The sequence below is a fragment of the Quercus lobata genome, chromosome 2 (genome assembly GCF_001633185.2).
Source record: "Quercus lobata isolate SW786 chromosome 2, ValleyOak3.0 Primary Assembly, whole genome shotgun sequence".
NCBI lineage: Eukaryota > Viridiplantae > Streptophyta > Magnoliopsida > Fagales > Fagaceae > Quercus > Quercus lobata.
The window spans coordinates 77,625,191-77,646,241 of NC_044905.1; the positions used below are offsets into that span (position 1 = coordinate 77,625,191).

A 21,051-nucleotide genomic window follows, 5' to 3' on the forward strand; every position below is an offset into this window, starting at 1 on the left:
TTTGATACCAAAGAATCATGTATATATAAAAAATAAGAGAACAAAGTATAGCCACTTGGCTTACATAGGTGTCGGATATAGCCTACAGTGGTGTACAGGAAAATTAGTGGTTAGGGTAGCTAGTTCAATTACAGGTAAGACCACTGATTTAGGGACAAAAATGGAGTGCATGACCATTCCTTGTTGCTGTAGATTGTTAAGATCAGACATCATGGTTTGTTCCTGCCATGAAGGTGTTCTCAGCTTGTTATAGACCTGTTCTAATCTTTTTCTGTTGCTAAGGATTAAAACATGGTTGAATCCTAATTCTTTAACTTAAAGAATGGCCTCTACCAGAGCGTCTTGGATTGCAAGGGACTATGGCTTCCTTCCCCTCTTAGCACCACCTGTGAATATAGTACTCCCATCCAGAGTTTTGGCGTCATAGGCTTAACCACTTCTGTTGGAGCTTCTTTTTCTATAGCATGCCACTTTGATGAGAATCTGCCAGTCATTATGTATAATTTGCTGTGGTGGATGATTTCTCTAACCCAAGTTGCTCAAAACTCTCTAAGATAATATCCTTCAATACCAAATTTATTCCAAGCATAATAGCCTATGTAATCCCATCAACCATAGTACAAATATGAGCCACTCGAGTTGGTATTTGCATTGCCATAGCTCATAGCAACAATAACTTGGCTAGAAAAAAGCGCAAACTAAAATACCTAGGACCATTGATGAAGTGTTTGAGCTACTACCAAAGGCTAAGTTAATTCTAAAGATATTCTATGGGTATGGGGGGTGGTATTCATTTAGAAGATTTGAGCATCATGATCTAAGGGGAGCAGCTATGAGCCTCTTTGGTTAGAAATTTCTAGTATCTTTGTTTAAAATGATATCAAAACTATGGTTTAAAAAGTGTTGTGAAAACACGTATTTACAGTATTCATAAATCAAAAAATGTGTTTAGTACCATGTTTCAAATAACATGTTTTAGTATGTGAAAAAAACATAATTGTGTGTTTGGTATGCATGTGTGTGTGTGTGTGTGTGTGTGTGTGTGTTTTTTTTAAAGCTGACAAGCATAGTACAATTTTAAATTATTATTATTTATTTGAGAGAGAGAGAGAAGTCAGTTTATGTGTTGTCTAATCAAGTGGTCCCCATGGTTTTCAACATATTTACAAAAGTGTCATTGAGCAATATTGTTTGAAAACTGAAAAATTGGTAAAAGGAGTTTTCAAAATTCAGTGTTTAAACACCCTAAAATGAGTAACGTAATTCAAACACTCTAGTAAAAAACACCCTTACCAAATGCGTTGTTTTTTTTGAGCTCATAGTTTTCAAAAAAACTATTGCTCAAACACCCTAACCAAACAAGCCCATAACCTTTTTGCATTACGCCGAATAGTAAAGGTCTGAACTAAAGTAATAAACTTGGATCATTCCTGTTAATGTATATAGTGTTGTGGGCTTTAAGCCCAACTAGATTACTTGTATAGCACACATTCTTATATTACACTCTTTCTTGTACTACACACACATGCCTCCTATATAAAAGCGCTTATGTATATTCTATTATTTGAGAAATACAATACAATTATTCAATATTTCTAACATGATATCAGAGCCACTACTCTAATCATTTGGTGTGCCGCTCTTAAGCAATCTTGTCTTCTTGGGTGTCATCCATTGCAGCCATTGTTGTGAGTAGCACCACTGCCTCCACCGCAACTCCAACACATCAAACACCACTGCCTTGTCGCCACCACCACTTCCACTTCTCCGATCAGACCACAAATTGCACCATCAAAAAGTAATCTCTCCGATCTGCTCTTCTGTGAAAAATCGTCTTCATCGGACCTTTCACGCGCCTCCACACGCTGCTATAATTCTTGGCGTTCAAATCACGCGTCACCACGTGCCACCAATACTCTTCATGCGCCACCACGCACTTCCACGTGCCAGAACTTGGTCCGTTGACGTCATCGATTATGCCACGTCAGCCCTAATGACGTCATCAAGCCATGTCATCATTGCTTGCATCAACAACATGTCAGCTTGCTTACGTCAGCACTCATCAATGATTACATCATCACGCTAACGTCATCATTGTTGACTTTCGGTTGACCGTTGACCGCGCATTTGATCATTGACTTTGACGTTGACTTTTTGTAGTCCAAGTGCTCCTTACTCAGTTTTTTGTGTAGATTTCATTTTTACAGTCCATTTTTGCATATTTTGCTTCTAAATAAAGAATAAGGACAAGTCTTCTTCTTGTTGCAATAATTGTCGTCAACAATCAAGCAAACTTTTTTGCAATTTTTGCAAACATTTTGGCCAAAATATTGAGACTTGCTATCATCGCAACAAATCAGTTGTTTCAATTTCTACTATTACTGTTGCTAACACTGAAAGTGTCCAGCCAATGGCTCTCGTCTCTACACAGTTTAAATCTTCAGGACACACTTTCACCATGTCCACAGATGACCTTAAAAACATTATCGCTAATGTCATTTGTATGGTTGGTAATACATCTTATTCATCTTCTCTCTCAGTTTTATCTGGTATGTCTCCTTCCTCTTAGCTTATGGATTTTGCTTGTTGCAATCACATGACACATCACTTGTCCTTATTTTCTTAACTTAAACTTGCACCACACCCTCTTAATGTTCGCACAGCAAATGGTTCTACAATGTTTGGTCATAATATAGGTTCCATTTCGACCTCCAACCTCTCGATTCCTAGGGTCTTTAATGTTCCTGACCTTTCTTACAATTTATTTTTTGTGGGACAATTAGCTGAGTTGGGTTATCGCATTATCTTTGATTATTCTGGGTGTATTGTGCAGGATCCAAGGACGGGACAGAAACTTGGGACCGGTCCCAGAGTTGGGCGTATGTTTCACGTGGACAACCTTCATCTTCCACTTGTTGCTCCTGTTTCTGTTGCTGCTGCTACTACAGTTTCTTCAATTCCTTCCCTTGCACTTTGGCATGCTTGATTTGGTCATGCATCTTCCTCTCGAGTACAACAATTGGCTTCTAGAGGTTTGTTGGGCCTAGTGTCTATAAAAAATTTTGATTGTGTTTCATATCAGTTAGGAAAACAACCAGTTTTGCCTTTCAATACTAGTGAATCAATATCCACTGATATCTTTGACCTTATTCATTCTGATGTTTAGGGGCCTTCCTCTGTCTCTAGTATTGGTGGTTCTTGATATTTTGTTGTCTGTGTTGATGATTACTCTCACTATAGTTAGATTTTTAATATGAAACATCATTCTAAATTATTGCAAGTATATTCTAATTTTGCAAAAATGGTTGAAACTCAGTTTTCCAATCGCATCAAAATTTTTCGATCTGATAATGCTCTTAAATACACTCAATATGCTTTCTAAGCTGTTTTACATTCCTGTAGCACTATTCATCAACTAATTTATCCAAGTACCTCTTAGCAAAATGGTAGGGCCGAACGAAAATTTCGTCATATTCTTGACACTGTTCATGCTCTCTTTCTCTCTGCCAAAGTTCCTGCTCCTTTTTGGGGCGAAACTACTCTTCATGCTATTCATGCTATTAATCGCATTCTAAGTCCTGTTATCCAAAATCAAACTCCATATGAGCATCTTTTTGGGTTACCTCTAGACTATCACCATATTCGCTTCTTCAGTTTTGCTTGTTTCGTTCTTCTTCAGCCATATGAGCATAACAAACTTGAGTCTCAGTCAAGGCTTTATTATTTTCTTGGCTATGGAAAAACTTAAAAGGGGTATCGGTGTTATGATCCTATTTCTCATCATCTTCGTATTTCCCGCAATGTTGTCTTTTAGGAATATCGCTCCTTTGTCAAGCTCTCTCACTTCCATGCCTCCCTATCTTTCTCCTTTGTCTTAGATCTTTTTCCAGATGAGGCACATATTCCTTCTGTAACTACTCCTAATCCTCCTGTAGTTGCTCCTGATTCTCCTGTAGACTTCTCTGTCCAACCACCAGATATCCTTGATCTCTTTCCTAGTTCACCCTTTAATGAACAGGTAGAAGATAAACAAGTCGAAGACGAGCTACCCAACCCTAAGCTTGTATCCCGTGCTTTTGCTCCGCCTGAATATCTTGCATAAGACATTCCACCTTGTCACTCAACTTGGGTAAGATCCATTCCTGCACATTTACTTGACTATCATTGTTACACTGCCCTTGCTGCACTGCACAAGCCTCACACCTATCGTGAGGCTTCCACTAACTCTTTATGGCAAATTGTAATGAAAGAGGAACTTAATGCATTATCTAAAAATCATACTTGGGATTTAGTGACTCTCCCCCCTAGGAAATCTGTGGTTGGTTATAAGTGGATCTACAATATTAAGACTCGCATTGATGGGTCTATTGAGCGCTACAAAGCTCGTCTTGTTGTAAAAGGTTTTACATAGGAGTATGAGATTAATTATGAAGAGACCTTTACTCCAGTTGCTCATATCTCATCTGTTCGTGCCTTCTTAACTGTTGTTGCTGCTAGTAAATGAGGCTTTTTTTAGATGGATGTAAAAAATGTATTCCTTAATGGGGATTTAAGTGAAAAAGTTTATATGCAACCTCCTCCTGGTCTCACTGTTGAATCAAACAAGGTTTGTCACATTTAACGTGCATTTTATGGCCTTAAACAAGCTCCACGAGCTTAGTTTGCCAAATTTAGCTCTACCATCTCTTGCTTGGGTTACATGGTCAGTCATTATGATTTTGCCTTATTTCTTCATCACACTAACAAAGGCATTATTTTACTTTTCCTGTATGTGGATGATATGATCATAACTGGTGATGACCTCAATGGCATTCAGGAACTCAAGGATTTTCTTAGTCAATAGTTTGAGATGAAAGATCTTAGACATCTTAGCTACATCTTGGGTCTTGAAATCACTCATTCTATAGATGGACTTTATATTACTTAAGCCAAGTATGCCTTTGAACTCTTGTCTCGAGTTAGACTTACTGATAGCAAGACTGTTGACACTCCAGTTAAGCTTAATGCGCATCTGACTCCCTTATGAGGAAAACCATTGTCTAATTCCTTTTTTTACAGGCGCTTGGTTGGCAACCTAATTTATCTCACTGTCATTTGTCCAGACATTTCCTATATTGTTTACCAGGTGAGCCAGTATTTATCTGCTCCACGATTAACTCACTATGCTGCTGTTCTGCACATTCTTCAATACCTAAAGGGCACTATCTTTCATGGTTTTTTTTACTTTGCTCAGTCTCCTCTTGTTCTCCGTGCATTTTCTGATGCTAATTGGGTAGGAGATCTCACTAATCGTAGGTCCACCACTAGTCATTGCTTTCTTCTTAGTTCTTTGTTTTCTTGGCAAAGTAAGAAACAAACTCATGTGGCCTGCTCCAGTACTAAAGAAGAATATCGTGTCCTTTCTGATACCACATCTGAGCTCATTTGGTTACGATGGCTTCTCAAAGACTTAGGTGTGTTCACATCTTCTGTTACTCCTCTTTATTGTGACAACCAGAGTGCCATTCATATTACTCACAATGATGTCTTCCATGAACGGACTAAACATATCGAGATCAATTGTCATTTTATCTTTTATCATTTTGTCCATGATGCTCTTAAGCTGATCTTAATCTCCTCTAAAGATCAACTTGTAGATATCTCCACCAAGTCACATCCTAAGGGATGCCTTTATGATTTGGTTGACAACCTCAAGCTGGTCTCACATTCACCTTGAGTTTGAGGGGGGTTGTTAACCTATATAGTGTTATGGGCTTTAGGCCTAATTAGATTACTTGTATAACACACATTCTTGTACTACACTCTTGCTTGTACTGCACACATATGTCTCCTATATAAAGGCACTCATATATATTCTATTATTTGAGAAATACAATACAATTATTCAATATTTCTAACAATTCCAATATCCAGTCCTCCAACTTGAATAGCATTCGATTATTTCACAAAGTCCAAGCCGCAATTCAGAATTTTGCTATCTCAAAATGGGAGAAGATATATAAAGCAACCTCAAATAAATTTCTAAAAGAAGATTGTGAGCAACTGAGATACCTTTTCCAATAGTAGAGGACATCCACTCCAAACAAGAGCAACCATCCTGCAATTCCACTTCCACCCTACAATTCCAAAGTACATGTAGTTTGGTTTGTACCTCCTCCCACAAAGTTCACATAGAATTAGATGAAGACTCTCTTTTAACCGCATGTTGTTCCTACATAACAAAGATGGCAATGGGGTGGGGTGAAGTTGGATCATGGGTGCCTCATCTCCTCTTTAAGGCTGGTTGAGATATTTTACTAAACCTAATGAAGTTGATGAGATAAAGGTGAAATATAAAGAAACAAAACGACCATAAGTGTAATAAGAGAGAATTAGAGACAAGTTTTTTAGAAATGATATTAAAATATGTATAAAATATGAGAAATGTTGTGTCCACAACAGTTTCACAACATTTTTACAACAAATCACATGTATTAAGTTGTTATTGGTTCAAATTTGAATTCACAACTTAAATTACTTTTTTGCCTATCCATAACAATCAATAACAACCTACTATTTAGGATTTGTTGTGAAAATATTGTGGACATGACATTTCTCATAATAAAATAAATAAATTATAACTAAGATGTGTACGAAAATGATAAAATTATATGTATAATAATTTAAATATTTATCAAATAAAATAACTTATATACATTCAAGACAGGCTAGGACAAGTTAAGACGGGATGATCAAAACCCGTTCTCACCTTATTATCTCTTTTGGGTGGGAAAAATCCGTGCAAGGTAGAGGCGGGTCAAGCAGGGTAGGATATTTGTCATCCCTAATAATAAGAAGATAATAAGTACTATGCACCATAAAGATTTGAAATTTGTTACCCACTCAAATAAGGCAATATTGAGGAACTCTAGCACTTAAAAGGAATATTCTTGATCATGTGAGCTTTATAAGGGAGAAAGATACTATCCACCAAATTGGTCTGCCATCTATGAGATTTTTTTTTTTATAGGACCATCTATGAGATTGTGTGCGCGTTTGGCATCTGTCTTTCCAAATATTTTTTTTAGTTTCATCTTCAACTCTCCATTTTACTCCTAAATTAAGAACAGAACGAGCCTCCAAGATACTACCCCAAGCATAGGAGGCTCTACCTGGAGTCATCACCTTCAAAAAAAAAAAAAAGGGGAAAATATTTAGACTTTAGCAAACGAAAAGAAAGCGAGGATGTATTATTTAAGAGGGAAAATTGCATAAACAAACACCCACCCTAGGTTGGGGTTTTGTTCACATACATCTCTGTGTTATCAATTTAAAATTTTAAACCTTTCAATTATTGTAATGGACAAAAGTGATCCATCTGTTTCATTTTGTATATTTTGAATGACATAATTAACAATAAAAAATTCATTCTTACATAAATTTTTATCAAAATATAAATTTTGAATTATAATAAATTTTAAATATTCATTGTACATGGATCTCAATTAGTTTATCTAGTTAAAATTTTCGTTCTCAACTAATATAAGACATTGTCTCAACTAATTTTTCGTTCTCAACTAATTAGAAACGCTGTTTCTTATAGCCCTTTTATTTATGTACCTCTAAACCTACCTTAGAAACGTCATTAAGAAACAACGTTTCTAGATAAATGAACAGGAACACGGAACATCCTAACCTTTGATATTTGGGCAAGATCCTAAACTCTCCTGTTCGTGGGCACACTTAAAAGCTTCTTTGTGTGTCCAACTCTCTCTCTCTGCTGTGTACTGTGGTAAATAACCGAAGGCATAGGTAAAGCCTCGCAGAAACACAGTTCCTCTCACTCACAAAAAAAAAGCTTTTATTGATTTTGGTTTCCCTTTATTCCTTCTGTCTCTTTCTGATTGAAACTTTTCTCCCACCGTTTCACATGTAATTGTATCTCTTTCGTTACCTGTTCCCATTATCAATACCCCCATCTGAACTCTCTCTCTCTCACACTCACCCTCTTTTCCCTTTTCTCCATTTGCGCTTTTCTTATCAAGCTTTCAATTTTTCTTGTTCCTTTAGCTTCTTTTACCTTTAATTTCATCTGGGTATTTCTTATTCCTCATGTTCTTGCAATAAAATCTCTAGGGTTTTGATGTTCACCTCTTTTGGCTACCTTGATTTTCAATCATTTTTCTTCAATTTCATCTGGGTGTCTCTTATTTTTTGTTATTGTTGACTAAAACTTGTAGGATTTTGATTTTAACTTCGTCGGCAGCTTTGATAATTTCACATATTGTTCAATTCCCTTTGTTGGGTCACTCTAAGATCTCAATTTTGGATCCTGGGTTGTGTTCCTTTCTCTTTGACTCACTCTTTTTCCACACTGAATTTCAATTCCATTAAAGCAATGTCAAGTGGCTATGCTATTGAGCTTTACTTCGATCCCGCCCTTGAAAACCAGGTCTTGAAGGCCTGGAATGTACTAGCTCGTCGCCAAATCAGCACCCAGCTCATCGAAATGGAATCACGCCCACACATCACACTCTTCTCAAGCCCCTCACTCGAACCCTCAAGGCTTGAGAACATTGTCAAGAGCTTTGCTTCAAAGCAGGAACCTTTGCCTCTATCTTTCTCCTCAGTTGGGTGCCTCTCCAATGACAACAATGTGCTCTTTCTCACGCCGACACCTACATTGTCTCTCCTTCAGTTCCAGTCTCAATTGTGTGATGCAATGAAGAAGGAAGGGATTGATATTGGGGATGATTATCGCCAGGACTCGTGGATTCCTTACTGTGCAGTTGCTCAGGATGTGCCAAGGGCTCGGTTTTGCGAGGCCTTATGTGTCTTGCGGGATTTGAAGTTGCCTGTTAATGGTTATGCTATGGATATCGGGTTGGTGGAATTTTCGCCTGTGCGCGAACTCTTCTCCTTTGTGTTTGGTAATTCAGTAGAAGCATGAGGTTTTCAGAACCATTGTTATGTCTTAATCTGAAATTTAGCTTTTTTTTATTATCAATGTGGTGCCTTTGTTGTTAATGTAGATTGATAGAAATGGTACTGTTTAGAGCATAGTTACAGAATTTTCAGTTTATGTTTTTGTATGACTTTTTCCTTTTGCTTCTTTTATAATTAATAATTTATTTTGCTCAAATTGATAACATTGTTGGATAGTAGGCATTTCTTTGCGTTGCTCTGGATGTTCATCGTATATAGCAGATGCGATGATATAATCTTGAAGATATTGCTAATGGTTCTCTGGGGATCAAAAAGTTTTATTTTGGTTTAAAATTTTGTATTGGGGGTCTTTCAGGACATGCTACCTTTGATTGTATGTTAATTTTTTCATTTGCCACCACATTCCTATAGATTTTTTTGTTATGAACGTAATCTGATTTGATTTTTTTTGGTTCAATAATTTGAGAATCTTACTTGCTGCAGCAGAGCTTAGCTTTGTGAATCTTATACCCATGTGGGTTGGCTTTGTGGATTCTGTTTCATCAGTCCTTTCTTTTCTTTTTGTCACCTTTAACTGTTTCCTTTGTCCATCAATTTACCAATTTGTTCTCTTATCTTCATAGTCTTAGCACTCAAGTACTTTACAATGCTTAATTATTGCTAGTGTTATTCTAATGAACTCTAGTCACCATCATTCTTAGATTTTTATCAGTTGTAGCCTCTTAATTTCAATCTTGCAGCCCATGTTACAGAACTTTTGCGTCTCCACCTAAATAACCAAGTTCTCATATATGGTAAAAATACTACTTAGGTTGTTAACTATTCCACATTTTGTGACTAGGCTCTTCCTCTTCTAGTATCATTCACCGAGGATAGTGGAATCTTTTGCTTTAGTGTGTGTATCTCAGGTTTTATAATTTTGTGAAAACCTTTTTCTCTGTTTGTACCAAGTAGCAGATATGTCACATATGCTGGCATTGCTGTTACATTTTTCTGTATCACTGCTCAAATGAAGTTACATTTTGTATGCATATTTTTGCTCTGACTCAATTGAATATATTGAATAATGGATGCCACTTGTTGTTTTGTCAATCAACATTGAGGAACTGTATATAAGCAGTTAGTTCATCTATATACATTAAAGAAAAATATGAATTTGTGGAGTTTCTTGTTCATGTGATAATGACATTCTAGCCATAATTTACATCTTTTTGGGATAAGAAGAAACATCTACTTCTTCCATGAGTAAACTGGCTGAGTATTACTTTTTGTTACATATTAGAAGATACATATCAATATCTTAAAAATTGTTTAATCTACGTAATGAATTTTCATTAAGTTTGGGTTTGAGGTGGGATGAAGGTGAGATAGCATAAAGAATAGAAACTGGTCCAACGATGCTTTCTTGATTTTTTACCTTAGAGATCTTGTGTAGTTAATTTTAGATTCTGTGTGTTGTGGTGCTTTTTAATGCTCAAATCCTTCCACTGGCCTTTAGTTCTCCATTCATCAACTATCAATTGTTATTTTAATGTATGAGGAGCTTAGCCAAGTTTAGGCTTGTTGCAGTTTATGTGTACAAATGTAGTACCTAGTGAATGGGTGGTACATAAAAGTCAACTTTTGAACTGACAATTTGTTCCATCTCTCCAGATTTATGGTGTGGCATTGATGTCTTTTTATATTGCAGTGGAGTCCTCTTTTCTACCTTTCTTGTTCAACTCTATCTAGGGTGAAAAACATTATCTGGCTTGGCTTCATCTGTCCTGTATTTTCATTTCAGGGTTTATATTTATATTTGGACGATTATATGATTCATACACCTGGCTGGTCCATTACATCACTATCATTTTCCTGGCATCCAGCTAGAAACCCTGTTTGTCTTGTCCAGTATTATATGATCTGGCTGCCTGAATTACGAGAGCAGGCTAACCTATGGTGACTATATTATAGAAGTTCCTTTTCTACATAGAAAAAACCGGGACTTCTGTTAGAGCTGAAATTAGTTTTTCCACTTGCAGTGGTGCATCTCCCCATCAGTTTTTGGCAGCCACAATGAGGATTATCCTTATTTATGCAAAGAAATGGCCTTTTAGGATGTTAATGCAGGATGAGTTAATTAACATGTGTACTGCTAGATTACATACAATTAATTGAAATAAGTCATTATTTTCATATTTATTTATCTATTTGTTTTTAACTTTAAAGAGTAGAAGAGCCTCTTGTTTGATTCTTCTTCTCATCAATTGCGCTATATTGCCTTTTGCTTTGCACCCTCAATGTTTCTACTTTTCAGGTACTAATCCTTGTTGATATCATGTCCTATCGTTTGTCCCATTCTAGAAAGTTTGGTGGGTGGAGCCTGTTCTTCAATGACACTAACCCCCTATATGTCATATTTGTCTTGCTTCTTGATTAAGTAATGCCAACAATGATGACGGACTCTGAGTTGCCTATTGTTTGCCTCATTTGTTTCTATCTTTTTCAAAGTACTAGGAGTCTAAGAATTGGTTAAGAAGTTCATTTATGAAAAATGATTTTCTTCCTTTGGGCACATATTACAAATTTGAAGTGTTCTATCTGTTTCCCATTTTGTCTTGTCTGAATTAAGAACGAAGAATGAGATAAAACCAGGCCCTACTCTTTTTTTTTGGGGGCTGAATAAGAGAATTTTGATTGAAGAAAGAAAGGGGAAGATGTACCTTCCCCATCTACCTTAGGCTTGCAAAAGAAATAATAAGAGAGAAGATGAAAATAGTTTCCCTCAGTTTACAAAAAGTCACATCCAGATAGGCAGTGGAAAGCTTTGTTATTTGAGGTGGTATTTTATGTCACGGATGTATGGCACGTGATTGTTAGTTGTTACATGTATGTGGGATGTAATCCAACTTCTTGTATGTGGGCACATACAAATACAAGGTGATTGTTGCTGTATATCTTATATAAGGTGTTTCTTTTCTTTTCTTTAGCCTACCAAAAAAATCTGGATATATTTACAAGAGAAGGGTAGCAAATGTATGACACGGCATGGTTTTTTACCGTTTGTGTTCAATGTAAAAGGATTTTTGTTAAAACGGGTTGACCCGCTTTGACATAATAAGGGTATGTTTGGTAGACTGTAATAGACACTGTAATGTAAGAGTTATTCCTATGGTTTAATTATTTAGTAGTTTGGTTATGTTTTTATTATAAGGAATAATCATTCCTTATGAATAGCTATTCTTTAAAATGAGTAATAAATATTCTCTAAAAGGATGTAATAATTATTCCTTAGTAGGTGTGTTAATTTTTACAATTAATATATTTCTAAATAAACAAATTTTCCATATGCACATAACAATTATGAAAATAAAAAATCATTAAAAAAAAAACTAATCTCTCTTTTAAATATTTTTTTTTTGGGAAATACAATTATATGAGTAAGATATTTCCTAAAATATATTTTAAGTTTGATTTTAAATACTTTTATTTCATTGTCTTCAGGGTTCTATTATTATGTTGTCACCAAACAAAAAAATAGTAATAAGCATTACATTACAGCATTTTGTATTCTTTGTAATATGATAATATCAATTCTTATTCCTATGTAATTACTATTACAGTCTACTAAACGTGCTCTAAGTAAATGAGTTAATTTTGTTCTAACCTGCCTAACTTGCAATCAACTTTTTTTCTTTTCTTTTTTTTAATTGGGATAAACTTGCAATCAACTTGAAATGGTGTTCTTATTATTTGTATCAAGAGGGTTGACTTATTTCTGCCAAACTCGTTTATTCAAATAAATAAATGTATATTTTAGCCAACATAAATTTGAATTATAAATATGGAATTGAATAACTAAAATAATTTTAATGGTTATATTATTAAATCCTTCATTTTATATTTCTTAGGTTTGCGTAATTCTATATTTTGATGGAACTTCATTGAATTGAAATAAGAAATTTTAGATAATGTGCTTTTAGTTCTTTAATAATATTATTTTGAAATAGAATTTATATGAAATTTATTGGTTTTAATTATTATAATCCATCTGCTTGCAAAATATACAAATATATTAATAATTTTGGGTCATATTTTTTAAACAGATTCAAATGGGTGAGTTGTAAATGGGCCGAGCTAATTATAAATAGCTCAAGCTTGGTATAGGAAAAAATTTATTCATATTTAGTATTTATTTAGTGGCCAAGCTCAATTCAAATATAATATATATATATATATATATATTTATATAAAATAGGGATAGTGAAGGAGGGAATGAAAAAACAAGACTTACATCACTAGCTTATAAATGGGCTTAACATTTATAAATACTAGCGAAACTTATAAATCGAAAATGTACTCATTAATTGACTGATGTGGTACTTTAGATCACTTATTTATTTTTTTTATTTTTTATTTTTGAAATAATATAGACAAAAGACATAGGAGGTGGGGAATGAAGGAGTGAGAAAACAACACTTACAAAAGAGTCTAACTTTTGTAAGTACTAGCGAGACTTATAAACCGAAGTCTCACTGTATCAATTTGACTGACTTTTAGGAAAAATTCTTAACGGACATTTTTCCTGACTATTTGTCTCAATAGCATGCCTATATATTTCAAGCTCAAACAACTATGTGCCTGTATGACAATAATGAAGACCTTATTGTAAGGAAGAATGTGTACTACACTACTGCTATAATGTTCCTAACTAGTTAGCCGCAACCTTTTAACAAGAACTCAACCCTGCTTGGTCTCTAAGAACTGCCATAAAAATTTCACTCCATGTATCAACTGGGCCTGGCATGCACCAATGAACACAATCCTTGGCACCTCCTAGCCATGTTTCGTTATAATGCTCTCCAGGGTGCCCATCAGGTCTCATCAGCATGGCCCTTGTAACATCTAAAACGCCAAATCTCTTCCCTTGGTTTTTCCCTACTTTTCCTGCTCTTTCAACCTCTTCTATCTGAGCATTCCTCACTTTCCATTCGGAACTCGCAATGTCTATCTCATGAGTCTCATTGAAAGGTCCTGTTCTGTTGCAGTAGCCTCCGGTATTCCATGCCCCATGCTCATAGTGGGCTGGTGTAAATGTCCTTAACAAAGTTACTAGGCCACTGCAATTCTTGCAGTCATTGATGTAGTTAAACGTAGCTCGAAACGACATTTGAACAGCAAACTCAACGTGGTGACCAGTAACATTTGGTTCATTGCAATAAACACATTCTACTACATTGTCACCTTCGTGTAGGTACAATATTCGGAAGAACCAATGCCCGGATGAAACAATAGCATAGTCCACACCTAGAAGGTGTTTAGCCCATCCATCATCAACCTTGTCAAGTTGCAAGTCATAAATACCGGAAGCTGTACCATTGATCATTCTTTCCTCACCTGCTATGAGGAATTTAGTCCAAAGCACCTTAAGGGTGAAGTCACTACGAGGAAAGTACCATGTCCGGAATCTGTCATCTGAATCCTTGTTAATGTCTTCTGGAATTTCCTCCTACAATATTAGTAAAATTACAAGCTTCAATGCAATGGCTGTCTTCACACACAGACTAATGAATATATTTGCATTACAATTCCTAATTCAGAACGTTGTGTTTGGGTTTGATTGGTGACCACGAAAGATAGCATGGCCCATTGGTACTGAAAACACACAGAACTATTCCTCCTATATCTTTTTTATTAGATATGAATTTTGAAAATCTAATCGTTGAATTCATATTCTTATTATATTTTTTATGCTTGCAAAATTTAAAGAAAAAAAATCAATTAATATGTCAAGAATGTAGTAAGAATTTATGAAGAAAAAATAAGTTTATTAATCAAATAGTAAATAACATCCGATTTGAATGAAATTTGATATGCATGTTAAGAATGTAAATAATATGTAATCTAACGGATATATTTTCAAAATTCACATTCAATTAAAAGATATAGGACAAGTTTATAGGGTTTCACTAAACTTGTCATATATCTTTTAATTGAAACAAGTATATAGGGTTTCAAAACCCTATAAACTTGTCTTATATCTTTTAATTGAATATGAATTTTGAAAATATAACTGTTGGATTACAATATGATTGACTTTGCCAAATTTTTGGTTCAAATCCTACCACAAAACAAAACAAAAGACACACTCTAATTAGCGCATACAAACATTATTGCTTTCCTGTGTGTGTTTGTTTCTAAATAAATAAAAAAAATTAAAAAAAAAAAAAAAAAAACTAAAATGTATTACTTAAATTTTATATCAAAGAGAAGAATCTACAAAGATTTGCACCTAGAATTTAGTACTTTTTAGGGGGGGAAATAAATTAGATTTGCAAACTGACCTGTGGCAATAGGCATAGAAGGGATTCCACATGGTTCCTAGCAACAGAGTCACCAATAAATGCCATTGTCTTTCCTTGCACAATTTGCAGAAATGACTTGGCATCAAACCGTGGCAGTTCACATTGGTCAGGTTTCCATCTCCAATTGAGAAAATCCTTGTCCATCCTCCCATGCTTGAAACAATTCTTTGAATTAGGGATTGTTGCACAACTTGAATTGGTATAGAAGTAAGACCCTCTTGGTTCTCGAATCCAATGACCTTTAGACAAGTCACAATTCTCTTTTTCTACAAAACCAATAACATATTTTTAACCCAAAAACAAGACTCACCTAAAAAAAAAAAAAAAAAAAGAGAGAGAAATTCAGGATTATGTAAGTAAAAAAAAAAAAGTCACTTTGAAAGTTACTCTTATGGGGTTTGTCTTGATCAAGTTGTTTTTGGACAGAATCATGGCCTTGCGTGGGTGATGATGCTTGTTGTTGTTTAAGGACAGGATCAAGGCCGTTTTTGGAGATGACAATTAAAGGTTTTGGAGAATATAGGAGGAAGATGCTGAAAATGGTGGCTATGAACAAAGAAGATAACATGAAATGTACGGGTCTTCCCATGTTGATGCAGCTCTCCACTTTGCCCAACTGATTTTTCTCTTTGAAAATAGTACTAGAAGACTTCATATTCATTCCTGTACAAGTCAGGGAGGAAATGAGAGATAGACAGAGAGAAGGGTTTTATAGTGAAAGAATTTCCTAATAAAACTGAAATATTATTTGGCTTTGCCTCATCCATCCTCTATTTCCATTTCAGGGTTTACATTAACCAACTATAAACCCTAGCCTATTTGTCTTGTCTAGTATTATATGATCTGGCTGCTTGAATTAAGAAAGCAGGCTAACCTATGGTGACTATATGATAGAAGTTCCTTTTCTACGTATGAAAAATTGGGACTTCTGTTAGATTGCGAGGTAAAACAATTTATTTATTTTTTAATGTTTGGTAGACTATAATAGGCACTGTAATGTAATTTTTATTTTTAGGGTACGTTTGGTACACTGAATGTGGATTACAACAGAAATGGTAATCTTTATTACAAGGAATAAAATGTGTTGTAATGGAATAACTAAACCTATTAATTAGTTTGGTTGTGAGTTGTAACATTAAAATAAAACTTATGATCTATTTTAGGAAATATCTCATTCATACAAATATATTTCCTAGAAAATAATATATTTTAAATTTTAGAGAGATGAGTTATTTTTTTATGATTTTTTATTTCCATAATTGTTAGGTGGATATGGAAAGTTTATTTATTTGGAAATATATTAAAGTTAGAAATTATTACATCTACTAAGGAATAGCTATTACAACCCTTTTAGAGAGGAATAATTATTCCTCATTTTAAAGAATAGCCATTCATAAGGAATAACTATTCCCTATAATAAAAATATAACCAAATTATTAAATAGCTAAACCATAGGAATAACTATTACATTACAGTGTCTATTACAGTCTACCAAATGTGTCTTTATAATTTAACTATTTAATAGTTTGGTTATATTTTTATTACAGGAAATAGTCAGGAATAATCATTCCTTATAAATAGCTATTCTTTAAAATGATGAATAACTATTCATATTTAAAAGGGTTGTAATAACAATTTCTTATTAGGTGTATAAATTTTTAAAATTAATATATTTCCAAATAAACAAACTTTCCATATGCACATAACAATTATGAAAATAAAAAATTGTAAAAAAATAACTAATCTCTCTTTCAAATTTAAAAATATTATTTTTTAGGAAATATAATTATATGAGTAAGATATTTCCTAAAATATATTTTAAGTTTGATTTAAAATGTTTTCATTTCATTGTCTTTAGGGTTTTATTATTGTATTGTCATCAAACAAATGAATAGTAATAAATATTACATTACATCATCTTGTATTCTTTGTAATGCCTATTCCTATTCCGATGAAATTACTATTACAGTCTATTAAGCGTGCCCTAAGTAACACCAACAATGATGATGGATTCTGAGTTGCCTATTGTTTGGCTTATTTGTTTCTACCTTTTTTGAGTACTAAGAATTTATTAAGTTGTTTAGCAAAAAAAAATATATAAATATATATATATATATATATATATATATATATTATTATTAAGTTCATCTATTAAAAATAACTAGATGATGTTCTGTGCGATGCGCAGAGTACTTTACAATTTAATTTGAAATTATTTTTATGTATATTAAGACCTACATATAATAGTTAATTTGTTGTATAATATTTATGTTTACCCACAATATTGTTGAATTATTTGAAACTTGATTTTCTTAATTCATATTTTATTAAAAAATATTGTAAAACACTATAAGACTATAACATATTATAATATTTACTGCTAAAAATAGATTTAATTTTTTAAATTGATTAAATGATTTTGAAATATATATATATATATATATATTTATATATATATAGATAAGAATTTAAAGCATAAAAATACTTGTACATCCTAAAATTACATAAATTTAAGCAATATTCCAAACATTTCCTCAACCACTCTATTCTCACAACTAAATATGGGGACCTCAATCGCAAACACCCAATTCATTATCTTAATGAAATTAAGGAAATTATTTGTAAATATTAACATAAAGGGAACGTGATTAAATAAAGAGAAATTGGCTAAAAACACATCCATTTATCGTTGCTTTTTATTTTTATTACTATGGCTTATACCGCACAAAATAGCAATAAAAAAACTTACAAAGAATCCTACGAATTATGAATTCTAACACAAAATAAATATATAAAAAAACTAACTTCATAAATAATCAATTAGAATGTTTCCTTTTCTTTTTCTTTAATTCTAAAACAAAATACATTTATGACATTCTCAAACCAAAATCCTAAACACTTAAAGACTCAAAGTGAATTAGAACTTTCACAAAATTCACAACGTTCGACTTCAACATCAAAACTATAAGCTACCGTCATTGAATAAAAAATGCAAGTCCCCTTCCTTGGTCATAGTCTACTCATACGGGTTAGGATCAAATGGTACCAAAATGTTGAGTTATGTAGGTGTCATTGAAAGGTTGAAGGTAATTGACATCACTTTTTTATTTATTTATTTATTTTATTGTATTTGAGATGGAATGTCATAAAGAGCTGTAGGCATGTGTATATAAATGAGTAAGAGTGAAAATGGTGGATGGAAATGCAAAAAGTTTTTCGTGTGTGGGAGAGAGAAGAAGTATTGAAACATTGAACCAAATTATATAAATAGTAGTCTTAAAACATTGAATAAAGAATTTAACAAAAAGTAGTCTTAAAACATTGAATCAAAGGAAATAAAGAGCCCATATTTTTGAATTTGTTCTTATCTTTAATGTAGTTTAAGAGTATTTCAATTCTCTTCATGAATTGAGAAAGGGAATGAACCCTTCCCTGTCTACCATATAGGATTGCAAAAGAAATAAAAAGAAAAGATGAAAATGGTTCCCTCAATTTAGAAAATGTCACATCCAGATAGGCAGGGGAAAGCTTTGTTATTTGAAGTGGTATTTTATGTCATTACTAATTATTAGCTTAAATTTATGAGGGGATAAAAAATTTTAGTTGAGATGTTTACTTTGTGTACATTTGAGATTAGATTTTAGTTTCTTTTTTTCCCCTATTGTTTGTGGGCCCAATATGGGTCCCCAATAAAAGTGTTTTTTATTGGTTGTTTTGGTAACTTACTTTAAGCAGGTCCACTATAATGTTTTTAGTCAAAAAGTTAATACAATTAACTAAATTCGAGCCTTATACTGTGGTTCTTTTTTCAAAATTTCAAGTACTTTTTGCCTATTACGGTTTTCATTCTTTTTTTTCTTTTTTTTCTTTTTTCTTTTTTAAAAACTTTTCAGTAGAAAGTTAATTTAACTCTTCTCAAATAAATATTATACATTGGAAAAGAATAAGTTAATCAACTACCTTGTGAACAAGTTCAAGCTTGTTCGACAGTGAATAAATCAAATTTGAACATATAATATGTGCAAAATACTTATTTCTCACAAACTTTCCAGCAAAATACCCCCTGTCTAAAACTATTTAGGGATATACTCCTGTTTTAAAGCTTGATTTTCTAAAAATTGAGTTTCAAATGTAAAACTCAATTTTTGGACAATCGAGTTATAGCGAAATGAAACTTAAAAAAAATAATAATAATAATTTGTGGAACTCAAGTTTCTAGTGTAGAACTTGAGTTCATGGAACTTGAGTTCCACAATTTTTTATTTATTTTAAGTTTCATTTTGCTATAACTTGATTATCCAAAAATCGAGTTTTACATTGAAACTCGATTTTCTAAAAATCAAGTTTCAAAAAATGGACATATTCCTACATAGTTTCAGGTATGGGACATTTTGCTAGAAAGTTTGTAAGAAAAGGGTAAAACCCTATTTTGGCCCATATAATCTAATTAATTTGTTAATAAATTCGAGTTAAATTTGTATTCGAAATAAAATTATATGAAAGTTCCTGATCTTTTAAAACTTAACTTGGTTCGACTTATTTACAACCTTAGAAATGGGCGGTATATGTCTCAACTTAACACCACCTATTTGTTAAGCAGTGTGATGTGGATCTTGTTAAGGTTGAGGGTTTGAATTGGTTCATATGTTCATATTTCCTTATCTGGACGCTAGGAAAGACCAATACCTCCATTGTTCAGTTCAAAGAGGATGGGCTAACTTCGTCAGTTTTGTATATCAATTTTGAATGCCCATTTTTGGAAACGACCCAACAACTTCAGTGGGCTTGGTTCTTGTGTGTAAACTTGAAGAAAATTGACATCTTAGAAACGACCTACCTATAATTGTTTTTGTTTTGCTTTGGGATCTGCAATAGCTAAATTGCCCACATAAACAGCCGGGTTGACTGTCGAAAGGTAAGGGATGTCACGTTGTGCCAACATGGTAATGTTCATGTTAATCCTGTTGCTAACTATAGTTCTCATCTACAAGGTGAATCTCTTATTTTAAGGCTTCCGTATAGAAAATTCCATTTTATAATACTAGGGAAAAGTCAATCTAGTAAAACACACTAATTTGCTTTGTCATTCACTATGCAACTGTCTTGTAAACTTATTCATAATGAATAACCTTTTTTTTATTTTTGATTGGAAAGTCTGCTTTCATTCAACTGAAAATGGAAGACAGCAAGGTCCAAAAATCTGGTACAGCGCTGATACACGGTCCGAATACAAAGCTGATACACTAGAGCATTAAGTCTCATCAAGTTGGATAAGGTGTTGCACCATAGGGGGTGGAACTCCTTTCCAGACCTGATTAGTACCATTGCATTTAGCAAACTGTGCTAGCTCATGAGCAACCCTGTTGCAGTCCCTTTTTTAGGTGGTTAATCTGCCAAGCATTGAAAGAGCTTAAGTTGTCACTGATCCCTTGGAGAAGATGGCCTAAGCAGCCATCCTTGTCACCTGCTGCCAAACTTTGAACCACAGTGAGTGCATCAGTCTCTATCATGATCTGTTGCAGCCCCATCTCTTTGGCTAATAAAACTCCTTTCTCAATGGCAATGTTTTCAATCTCTAAACTCATATACTGACCAGGTAGGGGCATACACATAGCTGCAATGGTGTCACCTCTGATGACCATGCCTATGCTGGAGGGCTTGCCATCATCTGATGTAGCTCCATCACATTGACTTTATACAACCCCAAGGGAGGAACTCTCCACTTTGTTCCCACGGTAGTTTTGCCACTGTTAAATAAATTAGATGCCTCCTTGTAGTCCTG

The 21,051-nt window shown here is 33.7% G+C and overlaps 2 protein-coding genes across 2 annotated transcripts; one reads left to right on the plus strand and one right to left on the minus strand.

Moving 5' to 3' along the window:
• The first annotated feature begins 7,699 nt into the window (after positions 1-7,699).
• Positions 7,700-9,115, plus strand: LOC115976706. The gene has a single exon (XM_031098163.1). The coding sequence runs from the start codon at positions 8,378-8,380 to the stop codon at positions 8,927-8,929; it is 552 nt and encodes a 183-aa protein (XP_030954023.1). The 5' UTR covers positions 7,700-8,377; the 3' UTR covers positions 8,930-9,115.
• Positions 9,116-13,633: 4,518 nt separating this feature from the next.
• Positions 13,634-20,911, minus strand: LOC115971349 (protein ALTERED XYLOGLUCAN 4-like). Its single transcript, XM_031091218.1, has 4 exons — positions 20,734-20,911; positions 15,657-15,932; positions 15,249-15,535; positions 13,634-14,413 (listed from the first exon to the last, which is right to left on the minus strand). The coding sequence occupies exons 1-4, from the start codon at positions 20,909-20,911 to the stop codon at positions 13,634-13,636; spliced, it is 1,521 nt and encodes a 506-aa protein (XP_030947078.1).
• Positions 20,912-21,051: the final 140 nt, after the last annotated feature.

Excerpts from the sequence above, each read along its gene's own strand:
- LOC115976706 (XM_031098163.1), top strand. The coding sequence starts at position 8,378 with ATGTCAAGTGGCTATGCTATTGAGCTTTACTTCGATCCCGCCCTTGAA.
- LOC115971349 (XM_031091218.1), bottom strand. The coding sequence starts at position 20,911 with ATGGTCATCAGAGGTGACACCATTGCAGCTATGTGTATGCCCCTACCT. Across the intron at positions 15,933-20,733 it reads GGTTCAAAGTTTGGCAGCAG|GAATGAATATGAAGTCTTCT; the intron begins GTGACAAGGATG and ends TGACTTGTACAG. Across the intron at positions 14,414-15,248 it reads TTCTATGCCTATTGCCACAG|GAGGAAATTCCAGAAGACAT; the intron begins GTCAGTTTGCAA and ends CTAATATTGTAG.